We start from the raw sequence: 17,301 nt of genomic DNA, 5'->3' as shown, positions 1-17,301 counted from the left end.
AACTAGATCAGGTTGCTCAGAGCCCCGTCCAACCTGGCCTTGACTGTTTCCAGGGATGGGGCATCCACCACCTCTCTGGGCAACCTGTGCCAGTGTTTCACCACCCCCAGCGTAAAAAATTTCTTCCTTGTATCTAGTCTAAATCTACCCCCCTTTAGTTTAAAGCTGTTCCCCCTTGTCCTGTCGCAACAGGCCCTGCTAAAAAGTTTGCCGCCATCTTTTTTATAAGCCCCCTTTAAGTACTGATAGGCTGCAAGAAGGTCTCCCCGAAGCCTTCTCTTCTCTAGGCTGAACAAGCCCAACTCTCTCAGCCTTTCTTCATAGGAGAGGTATTCTATCCCCCTGATCATTTTCGTGGCCCTCTTCTGGACCTGCTCCAACAGGTTTTATCTAATTTGTTCAGTTTAATGAGGGATCCTCAACGTTACTCATTCATAGGGTTTGAAGGAAGAGATCTCTCCTTTCCCCTGCTTGACAGCACTCTCAAAACTCCTTCCCTGATCTGACCCTTTCTATCTGATGCGTGACTTTTGGGATGTGCTTGTCTAAGGGGAAAGCTTGAAAAGCTGGGATTTGATGAGAACTAGTGACCTTCTGTGAAAATAGGTGAATGTGGAAGTTGAGACTTAAATCTGTGAGACTTACGGTGTACCCATGGCCTGCTGCGTTGTGTTCTCCTTTCTAGTACATCCAAGTGATTCTGACTTTGTATGCGCTGAAAGCAACAACAAACCCAACCCCGTGGTGGGGACAGGCACACAAGGGTTTTGGTACAGTCATGTATTGACAGTAAACGGAAGGACCCCAAAACCGGCAAGGTACGATGGGACAATGTCCTTGTGCCCTGCCACGAGAAGAGGACACCATGCCTCGCCAGGAGTAAGGCCCTAGAGAGGGGAAGGAAAAGCCCTTTGCGATGGTTGCGTCTCCCTCCATTTTCTAGGAGTATCCTAACACGGCATGAGCCCCGAGAGCCACCCTGGCCAGGCCGCAGACGTGAGCCCGCCTCGGTGACCGGGGGACACGTTGCCCGCCGGTACTCCGGGCGGACCCCGGCCTGCCCCCGCCTCATAGGTGGGGTTTGGGCCCCGAATGGGGACTGGGGCCAGCGGCAGCAGCTCGCCCGCCCAGCGCCGAGCCGGCCCGCGCCTCCCAGCCCTCCTCCGCGCCGCCAGGGGGCGGTGGTGGCGGCTCTGCCCGCCTCGGCGGAGGCGGGTGCAGCGAGGAGGCCGCGCGCAGGCGCAGCAGCGGGCGCCCCCGCCCCCGCAGCGTTGTCCCTCCCCGGCGACAGAGCGCGGGGCGGGCGTTCCCTGCCGCAAGGGCTGCCGGTCTATCGGCGGCGCGGGGGCGGGCGGCCGGCCCGGGGCCCGGACATAAGATGGCGGCGGCGTTGCTGGGGAGGCGGCGGCGGCGGTTGCGGCCGTGCGGGCTGTCGCGGAGCGCGGGCGGTGCACGGCTCTGCCCGGGCTCGCAGGGCGGATAGAGCGGGGCCGGCTCGGCGGAGCGGGGCCGCCATGGGCTCCCAGGTGCTGCAGATCCTGCGCCAGGGCGTGTGGGCGGCGCTGAGCGGCGGCTGGTACCAGGACCCGCACCAGGGCGCTGGGGTCAACGCGCTGCACCTCTACCTGTGGCTCTTCTTGCTCGGCTTCCCCTTCACCCTCTACATGGTGAGCGCAGGCCGCCGCCGCGCCCGGGGGAACGGTGCCGGCCTGGGCCTCGGGGCGGGCGGGCCTCGCGGGGGGCCGCCCGCCTCAGCGGGGGGGAGGGCGCCGCGGGGCCGGGGCCGTCGCGCGCGCGCCCCCTGCCCGCGGCGCTGCCTGTGCGCTGCCGGGCTGCCCCGGGAAGGGGCGCCCCGGGGCCCGCCTGCCCGCGGCTTGTCCCTGTCGGCGCCCGCCGCTGCGAGCGGTGGCCCGCGGCGGGCCCGGCAGCCGCCATCGAGGCGGCCCGGAACGTGCCTGAGGCCGCGGCGTTTCGGAAGCACGGACCTGTTACCGGGGATATGTGGGTGGATACGTGCTAGCGGGGCGCAGCGGGCGCGGCAGGGCTTCGGTCGCTGGCGCTTCGCCTTCGATTGTCTGTTTACTTTCCTTCAAAATTGGGCATAACTCTACTAGTTTCCACTGCGGATATGCTGGTAGTCCAGGAAAAATCACAGTTTACGTAGCAGCTGTCAGATACAGCCAGTATTTCTGTTTGGCAGCTCTGTCGCTTTCTCTTCTGACTTTTGAGACTTGGGGAGGGATTTGCTTCAGGGTCCATAACCTGGAAGTTTATTTGGCCATAGTGTAGTGTACTGCGTGCTGGCTGGCAGTGTATCTGGACTCTCTGTTATTGACAAGAAGTTACTTTGCCTTTTTTGCTTGTGTCCAGACTTTAGTATACTTGGTTTGGGAGAATTCCTGTTGAATATATCTTTGTATCTGACACTTCACTCAAAGCTGTTAAAATACTAACCTTTAAACCTAGAAACTTTCTTGATGTTAGGACGTGGAAACAAATATAGGAGAGGTGTGATCGGTTATGAGAGAAGGGGGTAGTTTCCTGTTGGCCAGTGCTTTTCTTTCTAAGTTGTGTGTAACTTATGAAATGCTACTATTTCGCTTCAGATTTCTCAGTAGAAAAGTGTCATCATACTAGGTGTGTTGTGATCAGTTTTGAGCATATGAGGTAGAATGTAATTTGCAAGTCTGCCAGGTCCAGGTGCTGTGACAACATGAAGTAGCGACTGCCTTGTGAAAAAATGTGAGTTAGTGAATGAAACCTTGGAGGAAAAACTCTATGTGAGTGCAGTTGCAGAGATTGAGAGCTCTGGGGTCAGGTATTTACTTTGTTAAAAAGCAATTTGTAAGGTTGCAGTATGAGACACTTCATACTAAGAAATAGGTAATGTGGAAGAGGAAGTTACAGCCCTGTATGGTTAGTTTTTAATTCATATTACAGTGTCTTGGAAAAGGTAGCTCCAAGGCTTTTTGTTTGAAAACTGTAGACTGCTGGCAAGGAAACCGCAGGCTGAGAACAAACTGCTTTTAAAACCAAAGTTAATGTGACAACAGCTAGATAAAACTTCCAACTAAGCAGATCCTATCTATAAAAACTGTGAATCTGTATCTATTCGGAGTTCCACTGAATATGGGAAGAGGACAGTCCTTTTGGTCTCAAATGTAGCTGCTTTTTTTTTTTTTGGTAGAAGTACTGCTCTTCTGCTTTGGCAGAATAGTTACTTAATTAGTACTCCCTTGCTGAGAAAGCTGTTCATAAAGGTGTGGTGAGCTATATCCTGCATGCGCAGGAGACTTTTGAAGGGGGGCTGATCTGTATTGTACATAGGTCTTTTGACAACTGATAAATCTGGACCAGCATTTGAGTCTCCTGCTGCTCTTAAAGCAGCAGTTAAGCTTCAGTTGCCCCTACTATGGGGTAAACTTCAGTGTTGCTTAAACTACTTCCTTTTCCTGTGCAAAGGGAAAAGAAGCGCAAAAGCAAGCTGCTTTGGGTTTTGTTGAGGTCAGAGAAATTCTCTTGCTTCATAGCTCTGGACAAGTTAAAGATGCAACAAGTGCCAACTTCCCTGAGAATAAGTAGGGAGATTAGTCACAAGTTAAAGCAGATTGAATCATATTTGGCTGTTTTCCCTCTTTCCACCCTCTGCCGTTTGTGTTGTCTAGACATAAACTAAACAGGCAGAATTGTGATGGTCATCTTAGGTCTTTAGCATCTCTTAGGCTCTTTTTCAAAATAAAAAGCAGTAAATGTTGCATTGCTGTAGGACATCCATAAATAAGTGGAACTTGCTTAAAAAGTCTTAGGTAAAATCATAATCTGAATTCTGAGCATGGCTCACTGGTGTGTAGGAGGGAATTTCTAAGCTAGCTTCAAGTGACTTGTTGCTGGCAGACAACCCTGTGTGTTTAAAAAACCAAGGTATATAGAAAGACTTAGAATGCTGCCAGGTTTTATATTACATATAAAACTTCCTCACATAAGGAATTCCAAGATCATAGTGTTGCTTTGATGCATCGAAGCAGCAATAACTAGTTATTCCTAAGTTTGTTTTGTAGCAACAAAGGATCCCCTAAGAACTTCGCTTGTAGCTGGTTCTCAAAGCTGAATGCATTTTACAGTAAGGTAATCACTTTTTTTCAAATGTTACTTAACCCCCAGCAGGAATGGAACACTTAATCTCTTTTTGGATATGGTAATTTAGATGCACTTACTGCTTAAAGACTTGGTTTGTTGCATCCAACCTGTGTATTCCTTCTATTGATCCTGTATTTTCAGAATGGAATCTGGTAATGGTTGTGGTCAGCAAGTAATACCATAAATCTGTGTATTTCTTTGCATGTGTATGCCAGTGCTGTTAGGGTTGGTGGGTTTAACTCATGGTGCAAACCAACTGAAGACATTAGCAGTAGAATTCAGCTAGCCTTTCTTCCTTGGTCCCTCATCTGCCTTCTGAGCTTAAGCATGTGAAAGTGAGGTCTGTACCCTATGTGAAGGAGAAGAGACAGATGTATACATAAATGTATCTATATTACAGATCCATATACTTTTCTTTTTCTCGTGTATTTATACACTTAACCTGTCGTTGTTGGAAGCGTGGCAAAAAGAAAGTGTAGATAATGAAGGAATTGGGGTGTAGCGGAAGAGATGTCTGCTTGAGTGAAGCTGCTTGAGTCTGTACTGTTGGATCTGTGGCTTGGCAGCATGCATACAAAAATACTGCTTTCTAGACTAGTTAAATCTATCTTGTTTGGATATTTGTATTCAGTAACAGACTCAGCTGTGCCTGTTGATCTGCATATCTGTTGTAAGAGCTGATCCCTCTTTCTACTCTAATCCAAAACTCAAGCTGGGAGAAGAAAATATGCTACAATATGGGGAAACTGTACAACTAGGTTGTAAAACATAGTGGTAGAGTTGGGAAAAATACCCTAAATGCAGAGGCCAATGTTATGCATCAGTGTTGCAAGGGGGAGGGGAAGAGAAGAGGCTGCCAAAGCACTTCCCCTAATCGGAATGCTGTTTCAGCCCCACCACGTGCACAGGAGGGGGTGAAGTCTTGGCTCCAGCACTCGGGGAACTTTGCCAGTGACTGAAGAGGAGCCAGGACTGTACCTTGCTTGGGGTGATGGGCTTGTATGTACCTACAGAACTTGTCTGTCAAAGTCAAGCTCATTTAGACAACAGTTCACTTAATAGGCACTTAATTTCCTGACTTGTGTACATAGTTATAGAAATAGGTCATATAAATGTAGCTTCATATGAAAGACTTTTTCCAGTGAAGTTTCTGAAATAGGTGCTGTTTCTTCAACTAAGAGTTTAAGTACTTGAAGTTACATGTGTGATGAGAATCCCTGGTATCCCACATTACTCTAAGCCACATACAGTTTCTTTGCTACTCAAGTTTCATTTGTACACCTTGACGTTTCAGTCAAAAACTAGATAACTTGTAACTGAATATGCTTCCTGATAACAACAGTTCTTAAGGGCTCTGGCTGTTCATAAACAAAAAATGATGACGAAACTACATCTGCTGTTTCTTGATATTTCCTTTTCTCCAGTATGAATGTTTCTATAAAATACTGGCCTCAAGATGCTTGAACTTGAAAGCATTTTACAAGACAACTGCTTAATGAATGCTTGATTGATATCACTTTTATGTAAGGACTTGCAATTTGATTTGGGTTGGAAGACTTTCCTATGAATGTTCTCAACAGGTAACACCTACATACCTCTTTTTGAAAAGAATCTGGAAACTTCATTGCATCTATAGCGTCTAGCTAAAGCTAGATGTGGTTAGGTAAGATCCATGTAGTCTTTGTTTCTTCATAAGGATGCAGCACAGTCTGTGATCAATGAAATTCCCTCTGGTTTCTGACACTTATGTATTTGAAACGCTAAATCAAGGTATGGTTACCTTTGTAGTTCAAATGGGAATACTTTAGTCCTGTAACTAGTGGTCTGAGGTTTCTTTTCTGTTCTAGGTTGACCGCTGGAATATAGGAGTGTTTAAGACTTTTTCTATGCACTGTTTCACAAAAGGTGTGCTGTGATACAGCTGAGCTGACATAACAGCCAGCAGCTTCCAGAAGGGACAGTCCCACTCCTCAGCTGTGCATTCCTGCATCTTACCTTTGTTCACATGTATAGTATGGATTTCATAAGTTGTTTTGAAAGGTTTAAATTTGGAAAGTAACTCCTGAGGGAAAGGTGGTAGAAAATCATTCTCCTTCCCCTCCCCCTCCATCTTTGAGAGTACTACTTAACTTCCCTTTAAGATTTAGGGAAATACTTTCAGCTAGGAGTTTATCTAATGATTGGGTTTGTTGAGCTGTTAGATGACTGAAGTTTTCAACAGAATGTAATTAAAGCAGGCAGTTTTTGTATGGTCATGTCTAGCTCTTCTCTCCTACAAGAGCTTCAGTTGTGACTACTGCTGTTCAGTGTATGTTTTGGTGCTAATGGAAGTGACTAGAGATGTGCAGTAAAATGGGATGTTCTCTGAAATGCTGTTGCAGCTACAGACTTGTAGTCAGCTGGTGTCTGCTAGCAAGCTCTAACCTGAGGTTTTTAGTCTGTTGTGCCCAATAAAAATGCTTTAGTACTTGTGAAAAGAACTGAAATGAGATCTAGCTGCAAATTTGTAGGACTTAGAGTTGTTTTCCAGTCTTGAAGGTGGTGTTGTATAGGATACTCAGTTATGCTGCTGAGAGGTCTCTCCTCAAATGTGGTAAAATGTCAAGCACAGTTTAAAATACTAATCTCACTTTAACTTGCCTGGGCTTGTGGATAGAAGACCCCAAATGGATGCTTCTAAGTTTGGCAAAGAGAAATAGAGAAGACACCAGTGGTTTAGGTTAGGTTGCAGTAACTCTTCCTCTTGAGGCTGGAATGCAGGCGAGTTGCTGGTGAGACTTAATGTGAAGTGTGATCAGACAGCAGAGTATGCCAGACATGCTAAAATTTCTTCTATTCCCAGAGTATATGTCCTATCCAGAGAGGAGTGACTACTAATGAATACAAAGAATGAAAAGTAGTGAATAACTTATTTTTTAGCTTTCTGCAATCCTGTGGAAACAGTATGTGAGGAAAAAGCATCCTTTAATTCTTTATTGGGTTTGCTGCAAGTTACATGAGGTGTTTTGCCTTTTTCCCTGCTTGTTCTGAAAGCTTTCCTTTGCAGAACAGGATGTGTAGATTTGCATTCCACATGATAAACCGGATACACTGTGTGACCTCACTGCTGACAGAGTTTGGGGGAGAAATTGAAGAGCTCTGCAGATAGAAAAGTATAGGCATGTCTTTTATAGACTAACTCTAGCTTTTGTAATCTAGCATTCACCTGACTATTCTGGTAATGGCTTCTGAACACTACGTACTTGTAAAAGAGAGGATAGTTGAAGTTGTGTTTGTGATTGGGTAGCAGACTGCTTAGCAGGTACAGGAAGCTCATACATTTTGCCAAAGTTAATGGGCTTGCCCTTGCCTGCAGGGAGCTAGCTGCCTCTGAAGTTCTTGAAAGCGGAAGCACCGCATTTCTTGAGGAAACCCTTGTAGCATTGCTTCAGGGGTTGTATGGATGCCATTAGCATCATTGTGGCTCCTGGTTGCTTACTGATGCTGTTTTTAAATAGCTTTGTTTCCTCATTCTCCTCAGGTGGTGCTTGGTAAGTGAATCTCCCTATCCATTAGGGTCTTGTCCAGCTCAGCATGCAAAATCTAAGTTAGCATACCTCGGCTTAGTTTGCCTGTCCTGCTTCAAATGTTATATTAGGTGTTGACTTAACTTGTGTTGGAGGAAAAGGTAGGTTAAACTTGATCTCTTTAAGAAAATAATCCTAATAAGTTACCTGCCTCCTGATTGATTCCAGACTCAATTATTTATACTTGTTTGGCTTTAAAAATGTTACATTGATTATTTGTTTTTGCTTACTGCCAGAAAGTGAGCAGCCAGATTAAGGATTGGTTTTGTCCTGAAGTCAACAGTCAATACAATATTTAGAAATGTTTATTCTTTTATCCCCTTTATTAGTACAATATTTTGTATTTGGAGATCTCTTCAAACTGTTTTTGCTAAACTCATGGTTTAAGTTGTGTGATGAGCACTGCTAGTTCTTCTAGGACTAATAAGCTGTTGAATGTGTAAATATTAATGTTGTAATCAGATCTCTTTTAAATGACTAAAACTGGCATTATGTGCGGAATAGAGAGGGCACTCTGTCTTGTTCTCCAGTCATGTTCCCTTTCTGATTCTGCAAGATGTGCATGGGGCTTTGATCACCATAAAGACTCTTCTCTTGCAATGGTCTGTATAGGGAGGGAGACTAGGTGTACGAAACAAGCTGGAATTCTCCTTAGGGTAAGAGGTTTAAAAAGACAGTTAATTTGTTCTTATCTACTAAATTAATGTTCGTGCTGGGTAACAAATGCTCTTTAATTCTGATTGTTGTATGTCTGTGTGTGTATATATATTTATGGCTGTTAGAATTTTATATCAAACTATACTATCGGTGGGGTAAAGGATAGTGATGCAGCAAAATATTTGAGAACACAGACTCTTGTTGCTTTTGTAAGGAAAGTGGTTTATTTGTGGATGAAGACTAAGAGTTAATGTCTCATTTTGTTTAGTGACTGCCTAGGGAAATGGTAAAGTTATAAATATGAATAAAAGGTGAATTAGAAGGGTGAAAGCCTTGAAGTGAAATCTGAAGTTTAACTACTACTCTGAACACTTCTTTTAAATAGCTATTAGGCTGCACTTAATCAGTATCTGTTGCTGAAGTGGTTGATCTGTAAAAGCCTTATGGGCCTCAGAAGAAGTTGCATGAGAAGTCTTAACTCTGAGTAGAATTGCAAAAGTTGAATTTGGGACTGAGGTTTTCATGTGGCTTCTGGCCATCTTTGACACAGCTGAAAAACTCTCTTCAGAACATCTGTGTTGGCTGCCTTTCCATGGGCATGTAATGGTCTAGCACAAATAGTCTTCAGAGCGTATGATCTTGCATATTATTGCGACTGCTGCTCAAATGTGTGAACCACAATTGTAAACAGCCTTTTTTTTTGTATGCAGGTAGGGAAAAGTTTGGCTTTTGTGACTGATCGGTATCTTGTCATTGAAGAGTAGCTGTTGGAAGCTGACAAGCTAAGTCAAAACGTCTGTGTTGGGTAGTTGGGCAGGTTTTTTCCCATCCACCATGCTGTCAAACTTGCATCAGTTTTTCCAAAATGGACTTGGTGCTGTGTACTAGCCCTGAAATAAGGTCATACCATGTGCTTGGTTTAGTTTTCAAGTTGCTTAAAATCTTCCCATCTTTTTATTCATAACAACTAATCAAAAATATTCGGTGTGACACAAAAAATCATGCTAGCTATAGGTTTTCTAGTCTAGGTCTTATCCCAATAGCCTGCAAAAAGAGAACGAGTTGAATTTGGTTCTCAAGCTCCAGTGATAGGTCTACTTAGTATGCTGCTGTGGTGCTTTGGTATCTTGTAGTCCAACTGTTCCTTTTTTCTATGTTGCTAGACTTCTGACAATCTCTACACAAAGTTTGACTGTAGGGGGTGTGTGTTTAAACCTTCATTTTCAGTATGATCAATATTTTCTGTATGAAAGAAACTGTTAAACTCTAGATAGCTTCATGTATTTTTATGGACATTTGACCTTGTGTTCACTAACTCTTTCTTACTCTCTTTTGAAAGGCCCTTCCTTCTTCCATGATGATAGTAGCTGTCTACTGCCCGGTGATAGCAGCTCTCTTTATCGTTTTGAAGATGGTGAATTACCGTTTGCACAGGGCACTGGATGAGGGAGAAATTGTGGAGAGGAATGCCAGTGAGCATATGGACAGAGGTGCAAAAACAGAACAAAGCAATGTTTCAGCCAAGAGAAAAGACAGCAATGGGCCCAGGTAAGGTGTCTGCTGATGTATGTATACTGCTTCAAATGATAAACAGTCCTGTATTCATCAGATGTGTAACTGGAATGGTAGTTGAAATAAACACTGAGGAATATAGATGCAGACCTCTGTAGTTCTGAAAGACTGTTTAAGTCTGGTCTTTAAAAGCAGACTGACTTATGTGTTAGGTTTGCAATGATGGATTCATGTTAACTTCCTGGTTTCTCTCCCAGAGGAGTTCCAGAACAATATTGAAAATGCTGGAAGCACTGAAACAATAGCATGGAAAATGTGTGCTGATTAGGTCACTAAATACTTAATGAACACAACCAGTACAAGTAACCTTATTTCAGCAGTAGACTTAGTTTTAAAAATCTAGCTGTCAAAGACCACATACTACATGTTAAGTCTTTTATCACTAAAAGGAATGTCTGGTGGGGTTTCAATTTGCTTAGTTTTGCAAAAGCAGGAGTTGATACAATGCTTGACTCCAGTCATAGTCTTACTTCAGGAGAACACTGTCCTGTGAATTTGGAAATTCTGGAATTGCTCAGCTCAGTAATGAAGATGGTGATTCTGAAGTACTGTCAGTAGGAGGTGATTCCTTTCCACAGATCGTTTGCTGTCACCAGCATTAAAAAAAAACAGAGGTTTTCTTCCTCTGACCAGACTATTTGGAGAAAGACGAGCAAAAGATGACTCATCAACAAGGCCAGCCTAACCAGTCTGATCAGACTGTATTACAAGCTCTGTTATCAAAGCCTCTGCCTGGCTCCAGATAATTGAGGCTATCTTAAGAGTTAGACTGCATTAAATAAATCAACCTTGAATTGTTAGCTTTTAAAGAAGACCTTTCTCTTGTCTGAGTTTTTGGTACCAGTAGCCATGAATAGTTTTCAAAGTGGGGCAATTAGTATGCTGTCCTGAGTCTTAAAAGGTTGTGTGTGTTGTTGTGGTGTTGTGTTTTGTTTTTTTTTTTTTAAAAAAAAAAACAAACTTTTTTACATGGAGACACATGCTATAAGGAAATGTAGTTGAAAGAAGCCTCTTAAGTCTGTTTATCAGGATGCTTAAAGAAAGGAAGTGTTAAAGTGATGATCTTTAAAATGCTCAGCCTAGAAGTAAAAGGACTTTACTGTGCATATGGGGTAGCTTCTCATGAGATGGGTCTTAAGTTCTTCTGTATCTGCTCTCAGCTCAGGTATTGTTAGCAAAAACAGTGTCTTAGATTCCTTTAAAGTTGATATACAGTAACTTCTTGTATCAATCTTTTATAACCTGACCCTTTTTCCATGTTGTGTTTGGTAACTGAACCTGCTGATTTTATTTGTGACTCCATTTAGATCACCGTATACCTTACTAAAACTGTATCAAGCTATTTTGGCAGAATGCTTGCTTAAATGTATATTAATGCTTATTCTGCTTAATAAAATTCATGAAAGTAAACTAATGGTCTGTTCTGTTTCAATGCAACCTTGCTAATGCATGTTTTAGCTGTGGTCCTTAGATGTTTTGTTTTGTGTGGTGTGTGTTGGTTTGTGTTTTTTTTAAGCCATATAGCTTTTGCTTCCAAAACAGTAGCCAAGACTTGGCAAGGGACTTCTTTCTGCTAGTATTGTGAATTACTTCTGGATGTTTCTAAAGTTCTGTTTTGTCTAAGGAGCAGTTGACATGGGACAAGTTACTACATTTTAAGCATTTGTGAGCTCAGAAGTAGAGGTTAGTTTGATGCTGTGTGTCCTGCTTGCCAACTAAAGTTTCATTAACTTTTATATGATCCTTGTTCCCACTTTCAGGTCTCTTAACTAGAACTGGGAACAAGGTCAATGCAGAAATTACGGAGTTACTTTTTGGTAAGTGGGATGTACAGTATATACTAATCTTTGCCTGGAAGCTTACAAGAACTCTGGGATAACATTCAAACCAGTAGAGGGGATGTAGAGTGAGTGTTTAATATTGAGTTGTCGCCTTCTTAGTAAGTTAAATCGGAACACTAATTAAAAAAAACCAAAAACCTGTCTCTGAAGAAAGTGTGTATGTAGAGTGTTACTTTTTTTTAAACTCTGCTCCCTTAGCATAAGGTGGATATAGGCGATCTCTAAGCAGACATACTACCTTAAATATTTGCATAATCAGAATATTAGTTTGATAGCTTAGGCTACAGTATGTGATACCAAATAAATAGAGTATAGTGTGCAAAGCTGTCCTAGAGTTTTCACCCTGTCACACACACCCTTCCTGAGACCACTTTAGATATGAGTATTAATATTTTTGAAGGATTAAGCAATAGTCTGGTTTCTGTTCAAAAGTTATGTTCAGGATTCTCTTTAGCTTCTAAGAACTGCTGTTCTTTCTTTCTGAAGGTGTTTGTCTGCAAAGTGGTGCTTTCAGGTATCTGACAAAAACTATGTGCTGTCATTTGTAGGTTTAGATGAACTGCTCATTTATCTTCGGTTCACATTGGTTTGTGAATAGGATCAAACTCTAAGGGTTTTTAATCTTTTCATAAAACTTTGGCATGCTTCAGTGAAGAACAACTTAGTGTTCCCTAAGAAATGCCTTGTTTATTTTTCCTCATCCTCTTTATAAAGCTGAAATTGTCTAGTTAATATTTCTGAAAGAAGCTAGTCTTAATTTAGGGATAGGAATGTGAGTTGTCATCTTCTGTAGCTTCTAGTGCAGTTGCTGCTTTCATACTTAAGGGGATGGTGTTAGTAATGCTTCTGTGAGGTTTTCATGAAAACAAGTAATAGGGATACAGGCTCCTAATCTCGCATAAAAGGTAGAAGGAACAGTGCAAGTGTAATGTTTATTGGGTATCAGTGGACCCACATAGATACCTTAAAACACTCAGTCAGTCTTGCTTTTGGGGATATGAATATGGCTTCTTTCTTGTGTCAGTGACTACTATAGTTCAAAGTATCATAAAGCATTAACCTGGTGACACTTCTGTCCCTGAGCTCCATCAGCATGGGGGAACTGTAATTATGATGCTACATGAATTTCACATGTACTTCTCCTATAAAATAAAACTGACAGCTGGAGAATGTTGCACCTTTGAGTTACGTACTGTCTACTTAAACAAGTATAAGCAAGAGAAATAATCAAAAAAAGTAATCTCTACAACTCTTGCCTTACCTTTGCTGTTTATTCTCTTTGCAGTTTTCTGTGGCTGGCAGACCTGTTCTTGAGCTTGGAGCTGTTTTGTCTTTTTGACTCTCTAATTAGTTATTCAAGCTTTAAAGAAAACTTCTCTTAATACTTGAAACTGTCATGGTCTAGCATTTGCAGTACATGCTGTGGTCCTTCTGTGTTTTGAGAGCAGCCTCCTGACTAGTTATCCTGCTATTTTAGTTGGAAATTAAGGACAGAAGAAGGTGTTCAAAAGAAAAGAATAAAACTCTTCCTCTGCTTTGTCCTGAAATCAAAATTGCTCATTCCAAATTCTCCCTGGAAGTTCTAGTTCGAATATCAGATTTATTTAGTCAATCAGCCTAAGTCAGGTTTTAAACTTCTGAATTCATGTAGGTTTACAGCCTCTTCAGACTTTTGGTTAGTCTCTGTCGAAGTAACATAATATAGCTATAGATAGTAATTTTAGATAGGAAAGTTACTAATAATTAGAAATATTAGTTTTAATTTGTTTTGCGCAGTCTCTGAATGCCTCTTCCACAGCAATCTCCGTTGCAGGTAGCTGGACATAATTTATTCAGTCTTCTCAACTTGTGTAGTAACTTCACTTCAGGTTTTTTGCTTGCAAACTGGAAAGCGTAGCACTTGCTCTAGGGTATGAAGTCAGCAAACTGTAAGAAACTGATTGTAGAACTTAATAGCAGAAAGGAATGGGCACAACACTAGCAGAAAATAGCTCCTAAAGGATTCTACATGCTGTTGTAGTCCAGATCCTTATGCGTACAATGATTAATCCTAGAAATCTGTACTTCCTGCTTGTTCCTGCAGACTTTATTTGTTGTTGTTTTTGTTACTAGCTTTTGTTAATCCATTAGTTTGTGTGTGCTGTCACAGAATATAGCAGCTGTGAGTGGAGTGGTAGTGTTGGATTGTATTGTTCCTTATGCTGATATCTGTTGGTTCACTTTTAGACAAAATCACCTCCTTCTCCCACCCTGGTTAACTATCCAGTTCCATGCATGAGAGCCTATTCATGTTGACTTATTTTTGTACTTCATAGGACATACTTTAATCATATGCAGTGTTTCTGAATGAATTATTCAAACAGGAAAGGAATTTCATCTTACTGTGAAAAAGTGTTCTTCGTTATATCTTCAGTTGTCATCATAATCTATGCTGAACTTAAACATTAAGTGAGAATTTTTTAGTTTAGTCTTCATGTTATGTCCTTATGTGTTGTTAAAATGCTTACATAAGGAATGCTTTGGCTAAAGCTGGTTGAAATTATTGAAGCCGAATTCTGTATCTTTTTTTTTTTTCCTTACCTGGTTCTGTCTTAGCATAATTGATAATACCAGGTCAGTGAGGGCTCTGTAAACAGCCATCAATAAGAGCATGCTTATGTCTCACAGCTGAGCTGTACCAAAATGGTGAGTTTTTACTTCAATTTGCTGGAGTCAGACCATAATTGTTCTGCTAACTCATGGCTGGTTGTCTCTTAAGTTAACTTACTTTTACTGAAGTAATATATTCCTAACTTCAAACTCTTTTTTTTTTTGTCATTTCTTGATGTATGAAGGTTTAGGGGCCTCTTGTATGATCTAGAATGGTTCCCAAGGTTGTATCTTTACACCTCTCTGAGGTGACAACAGCTTGAAATGTCATGCTGTAAAATGAATGATGTTTCAGGTCCTTTAGTCTACAGACAGTTTGTTTATGTATCCTAGATCGATGTTCGTATATTACAAAAATTATTAGGTGTTGGTCTTATTGCATAAGACTTTTCTATGAGACTAGCTGTCTATTAAGTAAGTCCTGCAATGCTTCTGTCCATTTCTGTCCTGTTCTCCAGAGGGGCTTCATCTTTAGTTTCTTTAGTCCAGCTGGAGAGGGGTTGTGCATGCGTTCTTTCTCCAGCAAAATGTTGGGAGTGGACTTGCCACAGCTCTGAATCATTGATTGTTAGGAAGCAGCTGTTTATCTTTGGGAAGGAGCAGAGAGTGTCAGTGTCAAATTACACTGCATTACTTCTGTTCAGAAGTCTCCTGGATCAAGATGGCTCAAGAGAACTGTACTGGGAAAGGAAAAAGGATGCCTCAACCTCTCCCTCTTTGCAATTAACAAACACTGCTAGGTTGGATCCCTGAGCTGTAGTCCCCAACTCATTTCACACCCCATTGTCCTAATGGACAGGTCCAGCTTGCTTTTGTTTCATAAATATCTGTCTGTGACAAGCTGAATTATGTTGAATTACAATTTGGTGATGTTGATCTAGAAAATACTTTAAAACCAATACTTACTAATCCTGCAAAGGTGAAATCACTAGGACATAATATATATTGTACCTCAAAATATTTCTTGGTAGGGCCTGTAAATTATCTGAAGGGAAGTAATTTTCTGGTAGAAAGAAGTGGTTTGCATCCCTGGGGGAGATACCGTGTCCCTGTATGTCTCTTTCCAATAACTTTTACTGCCAGTATGTGGCTTTCTTGGTTAACCCATCCTTACTTTTGCTCCTGGATCCAGTCTAAGGAAAAGATCTGGAGTCCTTTCCCTGCTCTTTGAAAGAGTTCTATTTAGTACTTTTTCTGTTGATTGATTTCTGGGTATTACAGTTGGACAGATGATCTGAAAGTTACATGTGTGTATGTATGGACAGAGAGAATTTCATATGTCAGCATTTCAAAATGCCTTGTAGCTCCTAAGTCTTCATGGTTTGTGTTGGGTGGTGACAGGGGACTTTACAAGGCAGCAGCTTCTATGACAGTATATAGGGCGCTCCAGCTCTGGCTGAGCTTCCTGTGTCAATGGGCAGTATTCATCTGAGATACTGGGATATATTTGGGCCCCTGATATTTGAAAAGGGAAAAAATGTTTTGAATCTACACTCAGCGTAGACAGACAAACTTCTGTTTGACTGGTAGGTTAATGTTCTTTTTCTTTTTTTTTTCCTTTTCCTTCTTTTATGTTTCTCTCAGTGACCCTGGTGGAGGGATTGAGATGTCAGAGTTCATACGAGAAGCAACTCCCCCTGTTGGCTGTAGTTCACGCAATTCTTATGCTGGGGTAGATCCAAACAACCAGGTAAGAATTAAAGCTACTGCAGTTGTTGCTTTAGTACTGCTGGCTTTGCAATCTGTAGTGTAATCTTTACTGTTTTTTTTCTTATATTAGGCTAAACAACTTACCTTTCTGTATTTCTTAACTGCTTTATTAGGGTGGCATTGCACTCTCCCAGCTGCATAGCTCTTGCTCATCCCATCTTGTGTTCATTTTGGGAGTGGCTGGATTTTATAAGGCAACCTAAACTCTCATCAGAAAGTATTCCCTCTTGCTCAGTTAGCTTTGTTCTGATTTAGTAAATCAAAATGGCTCAGAGCATGGTCAGATAAGTACCAAGACCCACTGTGGTGGGCTTACCTCTTCCTTTTGGAATCAGTGAGTCGTTAGATAGCTCAAGCTGTAACTTCACCCTTATGTTCTAACTGTTTTCCTCCCTTACTTTTGTTTGATCTGTCATTTAGATGCTTAATTGGCAAACTTCAGTTGTGCTGAATTTGAGGAGGCTTCTGTTAAGTCGTCTTAGAACGTATCCACTGCTGATTATCTCTTGCAATGCTAAATGGCTTTCTGAAGGTTATTATTCCTGACAGTTCTGCCTCCGCAGTCAAAAATGTTAATTTGCTAAAATACAAAGCAAGATAAACTGGTAGAAATGGAAAGACTAAAACTTGTTTGTTTTTGGATGACCTCTGCAAAATCTTCACTATTTTGACACTTCAACAGTGGAGGGAAGAAAGCAATAAATAGGGGCTGCTGCATACCAGATGGAAGTGCTGAAGACCTTGGCTTTATTAGATTTTAATGCAACTTCATTATGCTCTAGTTGCCTTGTAATTTCACTGGGGAAGTTGTTCTGTTTCCTTATTATGTCTGCTAGATTTATACCTTCAACTTCCATAGCACTGCATGTGCTGTTCCTTCTGTTTGGCTTGTGATATTTAGCCAGTTGTGGCATCTTTCTTTTACCAACTCTTCATGAGGACAAGTAGATTGACTGGCCAGACTGTAAGGTTATGTTGACAATGAGCAATGCAGCATCATATTAAAGATACAGAAGCTATTTTTGAATGATGTGGAAACTCTTGGTGTGGTATTACAGTATCAAGTCCTTCTAATTAGCTCTCTGAGGAAGCAGTATATAATGTAGTGCAATGTTATGCTAATGTTGATGTTTTATCTGAATAATGCTCTGTTATGCAGCATAGATACT

General features: G+C 41.7%; 1 protein-coding gene across 7 annotated transcripts in view; it reads left to right on the top strand.

Moving 5' to 3' along the window:
- Positions 1 to 1,423: 1,423 nt before the first annotated feature.
- Positions 1,424 to 17,301, top strand: part of PCNX1 (pecanex 1) — a 93,532-nt gene continuing 77,654 nt past the window's right edge. For 6 of the 7 annotated variants that reach the window (XM_076344765.1, XM_076344764.1, XM_076344761.1 and 3 more), the window contains exons 1-3: positions 1,424 to 1,667; positions 9,700 to 9,908; positions 16,007 to 16,112. In XM_076344765.1, coding sequence (XP_076200880.1) covers positions 1,515 to 1,667; positions 9,700 to 9,908; positions 16,007 to 16,112 — 468 coding nt within the window. In that variant the 5' untranslated portion in view covers positions 1,424 to 1,514. Of the gene's footprint in view, positions 1,668 to 9,699; positions 9,909 to 11,694; positions 11,750 to 16,006; positions 16,113 to 17,301 lie in introns of those variants that run through there. The other variant, XM_076344766.1, reaches the window with a different exon arrangement.

This window comes from Aptenodytes patagonicus, chromosome 7, assembly GCF_965638725.1.
Source record: "Aptenodytes patagonicus chromosome 7, bAptPat1.pri.cur, whole genome shotgun sequence".
NCBI lineage: Eukaryota > Metazoa > Chordata > Aves > Sphenisciformes > Spheniscidae > Aptenodytes > Aptenodytes patagonicus.
The sequence above is the reverse complement of the archived record's forward strand: the minus strand, read 5'-3'. Positions and strand labels throughout refer to the sequence as shown.